Source organism: Oryx dammah, unplaced genomic scaffold, assembly GCF_014754425.2.
Source record: "Oryx dammah isolate SB20612 unplaced genomic scaffold, SCBI_Odam_1.1 HiC_scaffold_2, whole genome shotgun sequence".
Taxonomy (NCBI): domain Eukaryota; kingdom Metazoa; phylum Chordata; class Mammalia; order Artiodactyla; family Bovidae; genus Oryx; species Oryx dammah.
This window is the reverse complement of record NW_024070186.1, coordinates 161,165,065-161,184,502: the sequence shown is the minus strand read 5'-3', so window position 1 is coordinate 161,184,502 and position 19,438 is coordinate 161,165,065. Positions and strand designations below refer to the sequence as shown.

The 19,438-nt window shown below is 54.4% G+C and overlaps 1 protein-coding gene and 1 non-coding gene across 3 annotated transcripts in view; one reads left to right on the top strand and one right to left on the bottom strand.

Moving 5' to 3' along the window:
* Positions 1–807: 807 nt before the first annotated feature.
* TRNAA-AGC lies at positions 808–879 on the bottom strand. Its single transcript has one exon. It is a non-coding gene; the product is annotated as a tRNA-Ala (tRNA).
* Positions 880–2,316: 1,437 nt separating this feature from the next.
* PPL (periplakin) overlaps positions 2,317–19,438 on the top strand; it is a 47,621-nt gene continuing 30,499 nt past the window's right edge. For both annotated transcript variants that reach the window (XM_040256275.1, XM_040256265.1), the window contains exon 1: positions 2,317–2,507. In XM_040256275.1, coding sequence (XP_040112209.1) covers positions 2,446–2,507 — 62 coding nt within the window. In that variant the 5' untranslated portion in view covers positions 2,317–2,445. The remainder of the gene's footprint in view (positions 2,508–19,438) is intronic.

Sequence of the window (19,438 nt, the reverse complement as noted above, 5' to 3'; positions counted from 1 at the left end):
AAAGGGGCCAGGGACCACCAGGGGGACTTGCTAAAAGTTTAGACCCCTGGGACCTTTCCTGCGGACGGCCCCTCAATCAGGAGCTGGAGGGGAGTCACACCCCGGAGTCTGCATTTTACAAGCTCCCCTGGGGAAGCTGAGCTGCTGCTCCTCCCAGGGTCCTTCATCCTTTTTAGGTCTTCAGATCCCAACTTGAGGTTGTCAATGTATTGTTAGTAGTATTAGCATGTGTCTTTCCCTCTCCCTTAAGAGAAAGACCTTTTATGTTTTCGTTTTGTTTTTCCCTTTTCTCATCAACGTAGCAAAACCAGGCAGCCACAGCTGGGAGAATGCCCACATCTGTGGAATGAGCCAATGAACGAGCCCACTGAAAGCGATAGACCCTCGCCCTCAAAATGTGCATTTGGACACACACACATTTTGAAAGCAACTGTAGGAGGATCCGCAGACTCCCTTAAGCCCACTGCAGATACCCCCTAACAAATAAGGTTTTCCCAGAATCTCTGTAACGCTTCACCAGTGAAGTCCTGTGATGGCAGGGACAACAGATGACCTAAAGCAGCCATCCCCAAACTTTTTGGCACCAGGGACTGGTTTCGTGGAAGACAATTTTTCCAAGGACAGGGTTGGGGGGGAATAGTTTCAGGATGATTCAAGCACATTACTTTATTTTTTTTAATTGGAGGATAATTGCTTTGCAATGTTGTGGTGGTCTCTGCCATACACCAACATGAATCAGTTATATATATATCCCCTCCCTCCCCACAATAATAAACTCTCTCCTCCCAGTAAGGAGAAACGCCTAAATGGAGGTGCCAGGCATTGAACCCGGGGCCTCGTGCATGCTAAGCACACGCTCTACCATTGAACTACACCCCCGCTACTACACCTACTGTGCACTTTATTTCTATTATTATTACATCAGCTCCACCACAGATCATCATGCATTAGATACTGGAGGTTGGGGGTCCCCATGGCCTACAGGACACTGTTCTCAAATGCTCTGGGGTCTGGGGCAGGAAAAGCCTGTAGGAATCAACTTCCCCATCAACCTCCTTATTTTTTAAATAAAAAGCGGCTGGGGAAGTGACTGGCCTGAGGACTCTGGATGCCCGTGGGGGGGAGTCTGCCTCCTTCCCTCATCATTGCTCCCCATCTGAGCCCTTTGGCATCTCCCCTGAGGACTGAGTGCTCCTCCTTCCCAGCTGGGCTCAGGACCCACAGTGCCCTCCAGAGGGACGCTGAAGGGCTCCCTGCTGTCAGGGCCCCACTCTGGCTCAGGGCCAGACCCGGGTTACTGGCTGTCTAACTGCAGCCTTCTCCACCGGCACACAGCGCAGCAGGGCCCCGGCGTGACTGGCCTCTGCTGGCACAGATGTAACTTGGCACATGGGACTGTGTGAAGTGTTGTGTGAATTGTCTACAGGAATCCCTATGGGGTGGGGTGTGGTTGTTACCACTGTTTGACAGATAAAGGAAACTGAGGCTGGGAGCAGAGAGAAGCCTTGCTGAAGAGTCAGCCGACCATTCAAAACAGCAGGATTTGAACTCAGGCAGGCGCACTCCGGGGCTTCCCAGGTGGCTCAGAATCCGCCTGCCAATCCTAGAGACGCAAGTTCGATCCCTGGGTCTGGAAGATCCCCTGGAGAAGGAAATGGCTACCATTTCTTGGCCACTCCTGTATTCTCACCTGGGAAATCCCATGGAAAAAGGAGCCTCGCGGGCTACAGTCCGTGGGATCGCAACGAGTCGGACACGACTTAGCATCTAAACAACATCAAGGCGCACTCCCAAGGTCCCTTTTCTCAACTGCTCTCGACAGTCCTACCACCTGAGAGTAATTCACTAGCTATCGGGGCATAGAGACCCGTCAGGCTGTCCCATCTGACTGGGGGCCCCACCTGGGTGTCAGCCAAGAAAAGGGAGCCCCGGTGCCCAAGAGGGGCATCCGAGACCCGGGTGAGGGTCCTCAGCCTGGGGCGCGTGCGCCAGGCCGGGAGTCAGGGGCGAGGGGGCTGCGGAGCGCGCTCGGAAGAGCCGCCAGTGCGCCTCCACCCGCCTGCCCAGCTTCTCGAGTGTCCACGCTGGGAGGTGGGGTGGGATGGGCCGGGTCCTCCCAGGACCCCGTGTCCCCACCCAGATTCCAGGCCGGGCGCCCAGCTCGCTGCAGCCTGGCCGAGGGCGCGCCTGGAAGCCCCGCCCACCCGGCACCCCTCCCCCGGGAAGGTAAGCGCCACCTTCTCGGGAGCGGCGGGGGGAGCCGGGCCTGCGGGCGCCCCGCCCCCCGCGAGTAGTGACCGGCCGCCGCCGCCGCGCCGCACTCGGGGCTCCCGCGTCGCCGCCCGCTCACCTGCGCCAGCTGCCGGCCCCTCGGTGCGCGCCGGGGCCTCCGCCGCCCAGTGCCCAGCCCGGCGCAGCGACCCGCCGCCCCGCCCGGCCGCCACCATGAACTCGCTCTTCAGGAAGAGAAACAAAGGCAAATACAGCCCCACGGTTCGGACCCGCAGGTGAGGGGCCGCGCTGGGCCGGGATGCGCGGCCCGGGCCGGGAGGGGAACCGCCGGGCCTCCGGGGCTGCGGCGGCTGGGAGGGGGTGCGCACCGCCCTGGGAGCTCCGCGGGGCGGGGAACCCAGCCTGGAGTGCGCGACGCGCGGGGACGCGGGCGCCCGAGGGCCACCCTTGAGCTGGGAAGCACGGCTACGGTGGGAACGGAGGTGGGCCGGGGGCGCGGAAGGAAAACACGCTGTTTGGCACCGGAAAGTTCTAGGAGCCGGGAGAGTACTGGCTTGGGCGCTTAGAGAGCAAGGTACTGAGGTGGAGTCACTGGGGGGTAGGGGTGGGGGTCTCCGCGTCCCGCGGTCGCCCTTGGGCCAGGGGTCCTCGCGGGCCAGGAAGCACCGCCCAGGGGGAGTGGTGTGTCCAGCGGACGCTACACCCAAGGCGGGGGGGGGGGGCGGGGGCGGGGGTGTGTGCACGGACAGAAGCACCGTCTAGGGGCGCACCCACGCGGTGAATTTGAGCTGGAGCGGGGGCGTGTCGGGGGACGTTCACCAGCGCTCCTTGGAGGGGCGCGCAGGTGCTTCTGGAGTCGGGGAGGCGAGAGGTGAGGGGACGATTTGGGGGGCGGGGAACGTGCCACCTGCAGCAGAACTTTCCGGCACCTGCCATCCTGCGCTCCAGAGCCTGGTTCGGAGGAATCCGTGGGTGTGGGGTCGGGGTGGGGAAACCCGGGCTGAGGCACCCCTGGTCCACACTCCCTACCCCACCCCGAGGTCTGCGCAGCTCCTGGAAGGGCGGTCGGGCCTTCTCCCTGAATGATTTTTAAGGGGCGTGGCTGCCCCCAGCACCCTCATCCCCCCCCACCCAACCAGCACCGAAACTGGCGGTGTCTCTGAGAGCCTCGGGTTCCCAGGGCCGCCTGGGAAGGGAATGACATGTCTCGATGTGTTTGCGTTGAAACGGCAGCCCACGTCCGCTTGGTAAGCCTAGTGTATTCACTTAATAACCAGTTTAGGGGAACCTCAGTAGAGATGCTGAGATTGAGGGAGGGGGCAGGACCTCAGACCCTTCCTTGGCCTCTCTCTAGGGAAAAGGAGGCAGGGGCTATAGCTGGGAGGGAGCCTTTATCCACAAGGGGCTTCAGGCAGGTGGGGAAACTAAAAAAAATTGCAGAGCCCACCTGCCCAAGTGTATCCACCCCAAAGTGCCCTCATCTGAGACCCCCTACCCTGGAAGCAGTCCCTCACTCCCTCCCAGGCCAGGGATGAAGGCAAGGAAACCCTGACCTGCACTCCCACCCTGCCCCCCCATGGTCCAGCCCAGACAGACCTGTCTGACAGGTGCAGACAGCCTGGGCATGGCGTGGAGAGGGTGGGCCCTCCATGTCTTTGTTCAGTCAGTTCAGTTGCTCAGTTGTGTCGGACTGTTTGTGACCCCATTGACTGCAGCAAGCCAGGCCTCCCTGTCCATCGCCAAGTCTAGGAGCCTGCTCAACCTCATGTCCATAGAGTCAGGGATGCCATCCAGCCATCTCACAGTGCCCTCACCTGAGACGTAGAGTGTGGGCCCTCCATGCCTTTGAATTCCAGGCTTTTCAGAAACTCCCCTCCCCTGTGATCCCACTGCCCCTTCTCCCCTTTGCCTTGTTTCAAGTTCAGAAGCATTTCTTTCCCTCCACTCCCGCGATCCCCTCCCGCGATCCCCTCCCACCCCCGCCCCCACCACACACACATACAAACCTCCCTGGTCTTTCCCAGCCCCAGGGATTGGGCAGGGCTCTGCACGCTGCTCCTCAGTGGCCAGGTCCAGCTGGCTCTCCAACCCAGCTGAGGTCCCGTCCAGTCCCTGAACTATTCTTTCAGATGTTGCACAATCAGATGCTCCGTGCCAGCCAGGGAGGGCTGTGCTGTTCTCCCCCCACCAAGACCGGGGCCCTTCCAGTCCTCCACACACACGCACACACCCACACACCAGGAGATGGGCCAGCCTTGCCCTGCTCTCCGCCTCCCTCATCCCTCTGAGCTTCCCCTTCTTCCAGCTCTCCATCTGTCCAATCCCCCAAGGGCTGGGCTTGGACCTAACAAAAGGTTATAATGAATCTGGACAATCTGGGAGGGTCTTGGCCTTCCCAGCAGAGGGCAGGAAGGAAGCAATTAACATCCTTTACAACTTCGGGGACTCAGGGTTAATGGGCATGGGTCCTGCACTTCGAAATACCCCTGGCCCAAGGCAGCCATCCGCTGCCCCTAGCTGAATGTGTGATCTCAGCTTGGAGGTCTCTTTCTCCAGGAAGCCCTCCCTGATTCTTCCCAAGATGGGACGAGATTTTTCCTTTGGGCCCCGTGGCCTTGCACAGTCTCAGCCCTGTGTAGATGCCAGGTGACCGTGGTCTTGCCAGCCCAGCATGTTCCCCTTGGTGGAGACAAGTTTCATGGAACAGACTGCAGGTTCGAAGGTAGCCTCTTTTGAGTGTTACCCAGTGCTTGGCCCTGTACCCGTAGCTCTAAGATGCGGTCACGGGTCACAGGGTGCTGACCCCCAAGTTACTCTTGCACCCTGAGTTTTCTGGGGGCTTCCTCTTCTGTCTGGGGGAAGGCAGGGTTGCCAGCGAGATTCAGCATTGAGGTGGTCAGTTGAACACCTTGCCTCTGGTTCCAGAGAGGCTCAGGAACCTCTCTGAACCTCAGTTTCCTCATCTGCAAGGCAGGCCTGGTACTAGTATCTTCCGAGTGGGGTTGCTGGGAGGAGCCAACATAACAATGGAGAGGATTCCGTCCTCCACCCCGCCCCCCCAGTCCCCTCCCCGCCCCTGCCTCCCCAGGCACATAGGAAGTGCCCAGAGTGAGGGTCAACATCCCTGCCCGCAGCAAAGGGGATTCAGGAGCCAGTACTTGTGACTCACACACAACCCCGCGGTCACAGGCTCTGGATGGCACAAGTGAACAGAAATTCGTGAATGGAGAGCCCCTTAGGAGAAAACCGCCCCTCCCTGTTTGTCAGCCTTGTAGCAGCTGGAACTGGGTGTGAACTCCGCTGCTCCTGCTGCCCTGGTTTCTAATGACAGGTGTCAGAACTGGTGTTCACACCTGAGCTAATGACAGGGTCAGGCTGCTGGTGCAAGGTCACCAAGGATAGTGTTCAGCTCAGCGGGGAGGGCCTTGAGGGGCCCTGGTCCTACTGCCCTGCTTGGATGCTGAGAGTACAGCCTTGGCCAGTCCTTGCTCTCCAGCTGTGCCACCTGGGGAGAGCTGCTTGGCCTCTCTAAGCCTCTGCTTTCTCAGCTGTGGAATGGGCATAAAAATACTACCTGCCTGGTGATATTGTTGACATGATGATTAAATGGAATAATGCAGGGAAAGGGTTGAGAATTACAGGAAGCCTCGATCCACAGCAGCTATGGTAGTTATAATTGTTGAATACATTTGAATAGGCACCTGCTATGTATCTGGAATTGAGCTGAACGCCGCGATGGACAGGCAGTGCACTGCACAACTCCTGGGGTGCCATTCCGGGGAGTAGGGGTGGCTGTGGAGGAGACGTTGACAGTCTCTACATTTGATGGAATTTTGCTTAATTACCACTGTGGTTGCAGGACTGTGTCATGGTGGTGATGGGAACCAGTGAGAGTTTGGGGGGCATAGAGCTGGACAGATGAGATTTCCAGCCTGACGGCCCTGTTGCTCCCTGACTGGTCTGAAGTGAGATCTGTCACGGTTAGGGTGGAGACCTGGATTATCGGGGAGGACTTCCTAGGGAGGTGTCTGAACTGTCATTGCAAAGGATGGATGGTTAGACCCAGCTCTGCAGTTAGACTGAACTCTGCCTGTGTTTGCATTTGGCAAAGAAATTTGGCCTCGCTAGAAGCCTCAGCTTTCCCTTCAGTAAAATGGGACTAATTTTGTCCCTCTACCCAGACCTGGGTCCCAGTGAGCACCCAGCAGCCTGGCCTCACTTCCTGACCTCACCTAGGCAAAGTCCTATAAGAATGGCCCAGTCCTAATGGGGACATCCTGTGGGGGAGGCAGGGCCCAAGGGTTTGGAGGCTGGTGAAAGGGGCGTGTGTCCTCCTGGAAGCTAGCTGGGGTACCCTGAGCCCCTCGGTGATTAAGAGCGTGTCATCCAGGTGTGGGTTCAAGCCCCAGCTTTGCCTCTCCTGAGGTATGTGTCCTTGGGCAGGTCACAAAACACTTGAGTCTCAGTTTCCTCATCTGTGAAACGGGAGTGTTTCATCCGCAGCAGCCATCAGCTGGTGAGGTTGCTAGTGGCTCAAGTAAGATAATGCGTATGATGGGCCCAGCTCCCAGTGAGTGCTCAGTAAGTCAAGGCAGTGACAGTGGTGACTGCACACTGCTGTTGAAGATCAAAAGTGAAAGTCGCTCAGTCGTGTCTGACTCTTTGTGACCCCATGGACTATACAGTCCATGGATTTCTCCAGGCCAGAATACTGGAGTGGGTAGCCGTCCCCTTCTCCAGGGGATCTTCCCAACCCAGGTCTCCCGCGTTGCAGGCGGGTTCTTTACCAGCTGAGCCCCAAAGATGAGGATGGTGCTAAGAACGGAGCTGACCAGGCAGCTGGGCTCCTTCCAGCCGTGGAGACTGTTGCCCCAGGGGCACAGGAGGTCAGCTGACTCCCATTCTTTCGCCCTAGCATTCAGGTGGACCCCACACACACACCTTAAGAAGACACAAGGAGAGACACACCGGCATGCATTGATCAGTGTCAGCTGAGAAGCTGGAACAGTCTGCAGGAGGGCCCTGTCAGCAAAGTTCACCTCCCACTACGCGGGTGGCCAGGACTGGAGTGATCCGCCCAGCCATTTCTCAACACCTGCTGTGCACCCAGCACGGACATGGATGTTTTATATATATATATGAAATCTCATTCTGACACCGAGCCTGTAAGACTGCTGCTGGTATCCCATTTCACAGACAGGAACGCTGAGGCCAAGAGTAAAGGTACTCGCCTTGGGCTCATGGCTCACACATGGCCAATGTTGGGGCCCCTGGAGAAGGAAACTAGGGCTCCCCACCTCATCCTGGGGTTGGTGCTGTCTCTGGGGACTGCCCCAGGCCAGATGGTGGAGTCACTGGGTTTTGTATCCCTGACTCCGCCCAGCAACCCTTTGTACCTCCCCTCTCTCTGGCTTTGCCCTCACTTGCCCAGTGCTGTTGGCAGCGGGAACGAGACCTGGTGAATTAGATTCAGGACAGAACAGAGCTGAACATGTAACAGTGGCTGCTAATGGTGGCACTTCAGACACAGGGAGCTCCTCTGGGGAGAGGCTTACCTCAAGTCATACCTTTTAGGCAACACTCCTAGGAGAGTGAGGGGCCTCTGGAGGGCCCTGGGGGCTGCGGGAGAAGCTGCCTTTGAGAACATGTCCAAGGCTCCTTGTCAAGAGATTTCTGGCTCCTCTCTGCTCCAGGCAGGGCTGTGTCGGGTGTTGCCAGCGCCACCTGCCACTCTCCAGCCTGCCTGCCTGCCCTGACCTGTCTTAGGAATGGGGAGACGGAAAAGGCCCCTGGTCTTTGTTCTCTCTGCTTTTGATGGGTCTTCTGTCCTCCTGAGCCTAGGGAGCGAGGCCCCTGGTGCCCCTTCCTGCCTCCAGGCAGACTGAGCCCTGCCCTGGCCTCTGGGCTCCCTGCCTCCAGAGTGGACAGCCCCGCTGGGGCCCCAGGCCCTGTCACCAGCACCTGTATGCAGGTCAAGAAACAACAGTTAGAACCAGACATGTAACAACGCACTGGTTCCAAATTGGGAAAGGAGTACGTCAAGGCTGTATCTTGTCACGCTGTTTATTTAACTTATATGCAGAGTACATCATGAGAAACGCTGGGCTGGATGAAGCACAGGCTGGAATCAAGATTGCCGGGAGAAATATCAATAACCTCAGATATGCAGATGACACCACCTTTATGGCAGAAAGTGAAGAGGAACTGAAGAGCCTCTTGATGAAAGTGAAAGAGGAGAGTGAAAAAGTTCGCTTAAAACTCAACACTCAGAAAACTAAGATCTTGGCATCCGGTCCCATCACTTCATGGCAAATAGATTGGGAAACAATGGAAACAGTGACAGACTTTATTTTCTTGGGCTCCAAAATCACTGCAGATGGTGACTGCAGCCATGAAATTAAAAGACGCTCGCTCCTTGGAAGAAAAGCTATGACCAACCTAGACAGCATATTAAAAAGCAGAGACATTACTTTGCCAACAAAGGTCCAACTACTGATTTTTCCAGTAGTCATGTATGGATGTGAGAGTTGGACTATAAAGAAAGCTGAGCACCGAAGAATTGATACTTTTGAACTGTGATGTTGGAGAAGACTCTTGAGAATCCCTTGGACTGCAAGGAGATCCAACCAGTCCATCCTAAAGGAAATCAGTCCTGAATCTTCATTGGAAGGACTGATGCTGAAGCTGAAACTCCAATACTTTGGCCACCTGATGTGAAGAGTTGACTCATTGGAAAAGACCCTGATTCTGGGAAAGATTGAAGGGACGACAGAGGATGAGATGGTTGGATGGCATCACCGACTTGATGGACATGAGTTTGAGCACGCTCCGGAATTTGTTGATGGACAGGGAAGCCTGGTGTGCTGCAATCCATGAGGTCGCAGAGTCAGACACGACTGAGCAACTGAACTGAGGCAGAAACCAGCGGCTCCAAAATTATGCTCCCCCAGAGGAGGGGGCTCAGAGGGTACTAAATAATAACACTGTTTTTGAAAAAAATCTGAAACACGTATGGCCAAGTGGCAACATCAGCGAAGTCTTGGTGGCATTGTTTTCCATACTTTTCTGCACGTTTGAGCTAGGTTAAGAGTTTTCAAGTTTTTAAAAGTGAGGGGTGGGCTAGACCAGGGGGGCTGGCAGCTGATCCAGCCTGGAGAGAAGCCTGCAGTTCTGGATCCGAGTCCAGTCAGCAGGGAGAGAGCGGGGGGAGATGTCCAAGGCCTGGGGAGCAAGAATGGAGGGCCCTGGATGCGGAGACTCAGAAGTGCGGGAGGGAACCACGGCCAGGAGCTGGGAGAGGTGTGGACACGTGAGGCTGAGGTGCAAGGAACAGCCGTCCTGAATTATGACTGTATTGTCCTTCTTAGACAGCAGTGCCCTCGTCTGTCTTTTCCAAGTGAGGCTCAGTGTTTTAGAGTCTCAGCGGCTCTGAGCCAGGAGCAGATGAGCTGGCTGCTGGGGTGTCCCCTCTGGTCGCCCAGCCCATCCTTTCCTGGACAGAGGGCTTGTCAGGTCTTATAAATGCACAGTGGGCTGCTGGCTGGCTGGAGGCTCCACCCCACCCGCGGCCTGCTGACTCTGGAAGGCTGCGGGGCTGCAAGAAGACAGTCCTGTGCAGAATTCTTTACTGCTCCAGCAGCCAGGGCTCAGATGTCAGACTTGTGGCTGTGAGGGCTTTTCACTTCTCCATGCTGGGATGGGGACTTCTGGGTTCCAGCTGAAGGTTGAGAAAGGATTCCGAGTTTGTGCCATCAGGAACAGAGGAGGCTCCAGTCCTGGGGTTCTGCATCAGGAACTTGACTCTTCCCAACTATAAACTGGGCAACGAAACCCCCATGTTACTGAGAGGCAAGCTGAGGCTGAGGTCAGGGATGGAGGTAGAGTACAAAGAGCCTGGGTTTGGGAGCCGTGGATCTGCTTTCCAGGCCCAGTTGTGCCTCTTGTCAGCTGTGTTGCTGCCAGCCACCTTCCTGCCCCACTGTGGGTTTCATGAAGGTAGGGGCTTTGCAGACTGTGTGGTCACTCCCACACCCCCCAAATGATGCCTCACACATAGTAGGTGCTCAGTGAGCAGCAGTGAGAGGTCTGTTTTGAATCTACAGATTAGAGACATGTAGAATCACGGAGAGAACTGGAGATGATATGTGTAAAAGCAGCAGGCACATAGTAGGTGCTTCCTATTTGGAGGCCAGTACTCCTTGTCCACTGGTTTTGAAACTGGAATGATGTCCTAACAACTGGGGTTGTCACAGTTGGCTTGCTGCTGCTGCTGCTAAGTCACTTCAGTCATGTCCAACTCTGTGTGACCCCATAGATGGCAGCCCACCAGGCTCCCCTGTCCCTGGGATTCTCCAGGCAAGAACACTGGAGTGGGTTGCCACTTCCTTCAATGCATGAAAGTGAAAAGTGAAAGTGAAGTCGCTCAGTCGTGTCTGACTCTGTGCGACCCCATGGACTGCAGCCCACCAGGCTCCTCCATCCATGGGATTTTCCAGGCAAGAGTACTGGAGTGGGGTGCCATTGCCTTCTCTGACAGTTGACTTGAGCCTCATTTAAATCTTGCAAAAATCTCCAAGACACACCCTGGTGTTACTCAAAGAGGTTTGAACTTCTGTGTGTGTGTGTGTGTGTCTATAATGAGAGCCCAAAAGCACACGCCTGACATGAGGCCCCAAGGTGGGGAGGCCTTCCCTGGGTGGAAGCAGATTAAACCATGAAACAGAGCTGTAGTTACTCCCACCAGCAGCCTTCTCACTGTAGAATCTACTTCCCCAGGATTAGTAGACAGTAAATTCCTCCACACCCAGCTAATTATCACTGAGGTTTCTAGTAGGGAGCCCGTCAGTCAGTTGGCCTGTCAGTCTGGTAATTTTTGGATGTTTTCTGTGTACTGTTCTCTACAAGACTTCCTTCCTGCAGAGACCTGGGAATTCTTCCTCGATCTGCTGGTCTAGCCTTGCAGCACATGACTCTGGTTCGTTTCCTTGTTCCCAGCCCTGCCAGCGCGTTAGAATCATCTGAGTTTTGGGACTTCCCTAGCAGTCCAGTGGTTAAGACTCCGAGTTCCCAATGCAGAGGCCCGGGTTCCATCCCTGCTTGAGGAACTAGGTCCTGCGTGCTGCAACTAAGACCTGGTGCAGCCAAATTAAAAAATATATATATATATCTGAGCCTTGCAGGTGATGTCCAGGTCCTATGGCAGACCAGTTAGGTCAAAATCAGTGAGGCGGGGCCCAGACTTCAGTCTTCTGATATGCAGCCGTCAAACCCAGTGTTTACCCTGCCCTGAGTAAAGGGGCAGTGTAACTTGTCCATAGAGTTACATGTACCTCGTTGTTGTTTAGTCGCTAAGATGTGTCCAACTCTTTCGCAGCCCCATGGGCTGCCCGTGGGATTTCCCAGGCAAGAATACTGGAGTGGGTTGCCGTTTCCTTCTCCATGGGATCATCCTGACCCAGGAATCAAACCCATGGCTCTCGCCACGTCTCCTGCTTTGCCGGTGGGTTCTTTACCGCTGAGCCACCGCTGCACCTTGCTCTTCCTTTAAAACAGCTAAAGCAGCAGTTGCCTGGTCTGTCGCACTCTATTCTTTTAGTCCCAAGCTTTCTATGTAATTTTATTTTAGATATGTGCCTTACAGAATGGCGTAGAGCTGGCTTTTGTTTTGTTTTCCTGTTCTCCCCGGGAGTCTTATCTTTTAGCGGGTGAGTTTAACTCATTCTCATTTATTGTACTGACTGCTGTGTTTGGACCTGCTCCTGCCATATATTTTCTATTTCCTATTTATCATGCTTTCTCTTTGTTTTCTTCTTGCTCTCTTCTTGCATTTTATGGGACTGACCTTTATTTTCACAATTAAATTAGGATACAAGGCCTGAAGTGGGCAGAGTGGATGAAAATACCCTGACCCAAACAGTCTGAATCTCTGGAATTACAGTTATTGGAGAGTTTTTCTAAATCCTGCCTATTAGACCATAAACTTTTGGACAATAAGGACTTACTTACCTTTTGGTGGAGGTTCTTCTGTAGCTCTTAATTCCAGGATTTGTGTAGGCTGGGGGCTCAGTAAATAAGTGTTGAATTAAATAGACATTTTAAGCATGTTGACAGCTCCAGGGACTTGCTGATGGAGAAGGGCCTGTCCCCAGGGCCTGTAAGAGGGGCAGAGAGATGACAAGGAGTTGGGGGTGTGGTGAAAATTTATTCAGCAGTTACTGAAGATCTGGAAATCTTGACGATCTAGAAAGCTGATGGGGGTGGCAACAGTCACCAGCGTGGATACTAACCTTCTGGCCCCAGGCAGGTCTCCCTTCCTACCCAGGCTCAGCTTATGTATCTGCACTGGAAGCAATAATAGTACCAAGCTTGATGATGGGTTGTTAGGATCAAAGCAGGAACGCATGTCAGATGCTGGGCGAGGGCGTGGCCCAGGGAGGAGTTCTGTCATACCAGTTCCTTCCCCCTGCATGGCCTGTTCAGAGGGACAGGCTGGGAGCCCCTCGTGGTGGCATCTAGGAGAATGAATGACTCAGCCTTAACTACCACCACTGATGGTTACTCAACCACTGGGATTAATTATACTGCTGAGGATGCCAACGAGATGTAAGTCACTATGCCTCCCCTGGGTGGTGAACGCCTTTCTGCTTTGTCTCCTGTCCTTGATCTCTCCCCATCACTTTGTGGAATAGTATTGACAGACCCTGATGCTGGGATAGATTGAGGGCAGGGGGAGAAGAGGGTGACAGAGAATGAGATGGTTGGATGGCGTCTCCAACTCAATGGACATGGGTTTGAATAAGCTCAGGGAGATGGTGAAGGACAAGGAAGCTGGGTGTGCTGCAGTCCATGCGGTCACAAAGAGTCGGACACGACGTAGCGACTGAACAACAATATTGACATCCCTCTTGTTCTGAGGAGGTGGCTCTAACACCGTTCGGATCTTGACACCATCACTTCCTAACAGTGTGACTTTGAGCAGGTTTCTTAGCCTCAGTTATCTTCATCTGAAAAATGAGGAGAGAAGAATCATTCACATGCTATAAAGTGTCTGCTCAATTCAACCTCTATTGAGCCCCAAGCCTGTGCAAAGCCTGGAATTAAAGGCTACAGAAGGGTCCTCCCCTCCCAAAAGATGAGTAAATCCTTATTGTCCAAAAGTTTATCATCTAAGAGAATTAAGAAAAGTACTCCCAGTTACCATAAGGGTGTGTTTCTCCCTGGATTGCCAGGTGTCAGGATATACTGCAGGAATAGGCTGAGCGGGTGATGGGCACCTAGTGAGTCCTCTCAGTGTCTGGCTGTGCGTTTCTTCAGTCATTTCCTGCACCTCCTGTGTGTGCCTTTGCAGTAGAGACAGGGCAGGTGTCCTGGAGTGAAAGCCTATGCTCTCTCAGCCTGGCAGTGTTTAAAGAAGGCAGGGTCTGGGAGCCACCTAGCACCCAAGATGAGCTTGGAGGTTCCTCTGGGAGCCGCTTAGGCCCTGGAGGCAGGCAGGACCCAGAAGGGGTTGACCATGGGGAACAGGAGGTCAGGCCCCTTCTGTGGACTCTAGAAGGGGCGAGGCTGGGACAGGCTGGTTCCCAGGAGAGGTGTGGGCTCCTGTGCATGCCAGACATTCCGAGACTGATCATCCAGCTCCGCTCGCACCCACTGAGACAGAATTAACCCCCAAAGGGAGGGACTGTGGACATCATCAAGGACCAGAACGTGGGGACTACTGACTTAGGCCTGGAAGGTGAGGTGGCGCTGGCCAGGGAGGAAGGGCCGTCACCATCAGCCACACCCTGTCCCTGCCGGTTCCCATCTTGACGCCCAGAAAGAAAAAGCATGTTGGGCGTGACCGACAGGTGACCGAACAGTTCTAGGCGGGCAGCGACTGCTGGGGCGGGGGCTTATGGTAGGGCTGTGGCCCCTCCATAGTGGTATGACCCCGTGGAGGTGGGTCAGGAAAGAGGCCGTTCTCCCAGGAAGGAGGGTGGTGTGGCTGGCTCTGGCCCATGGCTGTGGGCAAAGACGCTGGAGCTCTGGGGACCCGGGAAAGGGTGTGGGTCTGTGGTCTGTGTGCTCTGGCGCTGCGCACCCAGGCACCGCGCTCTGCTGAGCACAGCTGGGAGCCCTGGATTGTTTTGAAGTCAGGCAGCCAGAGACCCATAGATGAGACCTGGCCTTGGGCAGGTGTCTGGCCAGTCTGTGTGGGTCTGGTGGGACACTGGCAGGAAGCAAAGGAAATGACCTTTTTTTTTTTTTCACAATTAATTAATTTATTAATTTACCTGGCTGTGTCAGTTCTTAGTTGCAGGGCACAGGATCTCCACTGTGTCACAGGGTATCTTTCATTGTGACACACAGACCTTCTAGTTGAAGCTCAGTGGCCCCACGGCATGTGGGATCTTAGTTCCCCACCAGGGATTGAACCCACATCCCCTGTATTGCAAGGTGGATTCTTAACCACTGGACCACCAGGGAAGTCCCAGGAAATGACCTTTTATTAAGTGGCCCTAGGGTGCTAGTGGTAAAGAACCCACCTACCAATTCAGGAGATGTAAGAGATGTGGGTTCGATTCCTGGCTTGGGAAGATCCCCTGGAGGAGGGCATGGCAACCCACTCCAGTATTCTTGCCTGGAGAATCCCATGGACAGAGGAGCCTGGTGGGCTACAGTCTACTGGATCGTGAAGAGTCAGACATGACTGAGGTGCCTTAGCATGCACACGAGGATGCTGATAACTACCTTATGGTGCACGCAGGTACCAGGCACTAATGTTCCGAGCCTCCTCCAGCTTCATTATGGCAGGACTAATGGGCTGCAGTCATTGTGGGCTTATCGCAGAGTGGTCTAGGGGCGGCAGAATCACCCAGAACTATGCCATCGTATTTGTTAACCACTTGCCATGTGAGATATGCATAGAACAACCTGAGATGCCCTGCAAGTATAAACCACATGCCAGGTGTTGAGGAAAAGAGAATGTAAACTGTCTTTTTAATAATGTTCTATTGACTGTCAGAATAATGGTTTAGCTGTACTGTGTGTGTGTGTTAACTCACTTCAGTCGTGTCTGACTCTTTGCAATCCTGTGGACTGTAGCCTGCCAGGCTCCTCTGTCCATGGATTTCCCAGGCAAGAATAGTGGGTTGCCATGCCCTCTTCCAGGGGATCTTCCTGACCCAGGGATTGAACCTGCATCCCTTATGTCTCCTGCGTTAGCTATATTAGGTTAAATCAAATGGTGTATAAAAGTTAAGTTCACCTGTTTCTTTTTATGTTTTTCGCGTGGCTACTAGGAGGATTTAAACTACAAATGTACTCACATTCTGTTTTTATTGGACAGTGGTGGCCTTGAAAGCAAATCAACCTAGTCCCCACCCTATCTGCCTTGGGAACATTTTCCACCTATCAGATATGTCTTTCTGTTTGCTACCCAGTCAGTGGATCCAATAACCTCATTGTGCAGACAAGGAAATTAAAGGTAGGCAGGTGAAACAGCACATGTTGTTATTCCAAATGCCAGCAGCTGTTCATTAGATTACTGCTGGGACGAGCTCTGTGCTGGGCACCATGGACACAGCAGTGAGCCAAACAGACCAAAATTCCAACAATCCTGAGCCTTTCTGGTGTGACACGCACATCCAAGGTCCAAAGTGTTTTACAAGGCTCCTCTCTTTGAACTGTCTCCATCCTCTGGATGAGGCTGATTCTTATTCCCATTTTGCAGATGAGAAAACTGAGGCACAGAGAGGCTAAGGAACCTGCCCTAGCTCTCTCAGTCTCTGTTCTTTCCCTGGGCCAGGCTGACTCAGTTTCCCTCCCTGCAGGCAGGATGGAGAGGAATGGACCAGTTGCTGCAGGGTGACCAGGACAAAGAAAGCTGACAGCAGGAAGGGCTGGGACAGGCAAGGCAGGTCCCAGACAGGAGAGCGAGCTCTCTTCTGAGCGTGTTTGGGAGCATCAACAAACCTGATCTCCGACAAATGTGCAGAAGTTGACTGGGGGCAGCAAGGGTCAGAGTGAAAGGAGACGGCTGGGCATGGCCATTACATTGGTCCAGGCGAGAGGTGATGCTCTTGATCAAGCTGAGGGCCTTAGGGCCAGAGAGAGGATGGAAGCACAAGACTTTCTTCCCAGGTGGAATCAGGGGAGGCAGAGGCAGGGGTCTGGGGTGGTCTTCGGGTTCTGCTTGAGCAACTGGGTAGACCAAGCCTCTCCGCCCTGCCCGTCTGCAGTGTCCCTGCTGCAGACCAGGGACAGCAAAACTCATAGTGGAAACACCCTAAACCCCTCAAATCCCAAACCTAGTGACCTAATCCTGACTTCAAACCCAAGAAGGTTCCTCCAGACTGGGGCTGGGAGCTGCGCCCTCTCATTACCCGTATATGTGCATGGCCCCTCCCCACAGGAGCTGGAGGAAACATTTCCAAATATTGAGGTGACTTGTGAATCCTCCTTCCCCGGGTGAGGTGACATCCACAAGGCGGAAGCAGAATGTGTCTGGGCTTGCATGAAGATCAGTGTGGATGGCCTGGGTGACCCAGGGTCTTTTTTTTTTTTTTCAGCTCCCCCATGCCTGTGGGTTCTGACATAGGGCCTTGGCTGCCAGCTTTTATCAGCTCCTTAAAAGGAGCCCAAATCCCTGGGTGGTGACTCTGGGTGGAAGCAGAGAACCTGGGCTGCCTGCAAGGCATCACTTTGTATCTGTTCTCTCAATTGACCGTGCCCCAGCCCTGAGAAGTGTGGACTGCCGTGACCCCCAGTGACAGATGGGTAACCTGAGGCTCAGGAAGGCTAGGTAACTGACAGCTTAATAAGGACTGAGTCAGGATCTGGATCTAGGCCGCCTGCCTTCGGTCCGGGTGCTTAACCACCAGGTTATGCTGCAGTATTGCTTATCGTGGAAAAGGGCCAGGGGCTCCCCACCCAAAGTAAAGCATGAAGGAGTGATTGGCGGTAGGTGGGGCTGAGGGTCCTGCAAGAGCCCTGGGTGCTCTTTCCCCACGTGGAGCATCCGCAGAGTCTGGGTCACCCGGAGTGCCACCTCCCTGTCCCCACTTCTCTGATCGGATTTCCTGCCTGCCCACTGACCAGACTCCACCCCCCTGGGCTTCATAGCACGGGGTTCCAGCCCTGGCTCCCCAGTCTGAAGCTGACCTCCTGGGCTTTGAGCAGCCACCCGCAGAGCAGGCCAGGCTGTGCTTGTAGAGTTTCTAACTCTGGTGATGGAGTGAGGGTGCCCGATGCCCTGTGAGGCTCCTAGGCCATCTCCCCGCAGCTCTTAACTCCCAGAGCACATCCTGAGGGACAAAGAGACGCCTGTTCCAGGCTGGTGCGTGCGGGCTCAGACCCAGAAAGCGATTGTTTGTCCCAGAGTGTCCTCAAACCCAGTCATGGGACTCTGAGGCAGCCCCAGACGTCCCCCTGGCCGTGCCCTCCTTGCACCAGGAGCCTCATACGCAGACCGGGCCAAGGAAATGGGGTCCCTTTTCATGCCTCGGATCAGACCTGGGCCCTCGCCAGACTCCAGCGTCCTCAGCCTTGGAAAAGAAAACAAGGGCGGATTCTCTGGAAAAACAACCCCTGTCTGCAGGGTGTGACTCCACCTGGCTTGTGAAACCCATTTACCTTGTCTGACCAAAGTCTGGGCTGGGCTGAGAGGACCATTTCTGGAGACAGCCAAGACCTGGGTCCCATTGGCCTTTATTAGTACCAGGTGGGGTCTCGGGCCATGGCACCCACTGCCCGACCTGTCAAGATGGGCATCCTAGACACACCATTGCCCAGAAAGATCTGCTTCTATAGGGTTTCGCTGGAAAACCTGGAAATCTAGACATGAAAAAGTGAGAGTTAGCTCAGTCATGTTTCTTTGTGACCCCATGGACTGTAGCCCACCAGGCTCCTCTGTCCATGGAATGCTCCAGGCAAGAATACTATAGTGGGCTGCCATTTCCTTCTCCAGGGGCTCTTCCCAACCTGGGGAGCAAACCCCGGTCTCCTGCATTGCAGGCAGATTCTTTACCAGCTGAGCCACCAGGGAAATCTAGAAGGAACCTTTAAAGAAAGAAAACAAAAACAACTGAGTTATGAGGGCTTCCCTGGTGGTCCAGTGGTTAAGCCTCCTCACTGTCCTGCCCATTGCAGGGTGCATGGGTTCCATCCCGAGTCGGGAAACTAAGCTCCCACATGCCATGCATTGTGGCCAAAACATTAAAGAGAGAACAACTGAGCTATGAACTTCATTCTGCCTGCCCAGTTTCCCCGGATGCCTCGTTCTGTTCCAGGCCCCGAGGTTGCATCCAGTCATCTCTGCCCATCTGACTGTTCCTTAGTCTGGTCTTTCATGGCCTCGGCAGTTTTGAAGAGGTCTGGTGAGTCATTTTGTGTTTGTCTGCTGGCTCCCAGCCATGGCTTGTGGGTCCCGTGTTACCAGGGAGGATTCTGAGGGGGTGCCATGTCCCCTGTGTCAAGGTGCCTTCTCCCTGGTGGTGTTCACCTTGCTGTCTTCAGTGCTGTGAAGTTCCTGCTTTTTAGAAGGAACCTACTTACAGCTTCCCTGGTGGCTCAGCCTGTAAAGAATTTGCCTGCAATGCAGGAGACCCAGGTTCCATCCCTGGGTTGGGAAGATCCCCTGGAGTAGGGAATGGCAACTCCAGTATTCTTGCTTGGGAAATCCCTTGGATAGAGAAGCCTGGTGGGCCACAGTCCATGGGGTCACAAAGAGTCAGACACGGCTGAGCGACTTTCACTCACTTCTTTTACAGAACCAGGCACCACTGGCAAGCGGGGTTCCCCAGGAGAGAAAGGGGGTCCATAGGCACAACCTCATGCACAGATCAGGGAGCAATGTAAGGGCGCAGCTTCATCTGGATGGCAAGCCCTTTGGGGAGTAAAGGTTCATGGAGGAGTGTTCTGTGAATAGTCATTGTCATCACTTAGGGGACCCCTGCAATGTGCTAGGTGATTAGACCGAATATTTGCTGAGTGTCTCCAGTGTGCCAGGCACTGTTTTAAGTGCTGGTGAAACTGGTGACACCCCACTCATGAGCTGACATGGTGTCTAATCTGCTCAGAGGCTGCTGTAAATCTCTAGCTCAGTCCTCGAACCCCAAAGTGGTCTTTGAAACTTGATTCCAGGGTCCCAGAAGTGACCCTGACCCTCGCCACCCACCTCACTTGCCTAGATAGGATGAATCTTGCCCATCTGATGGATGATAAAACT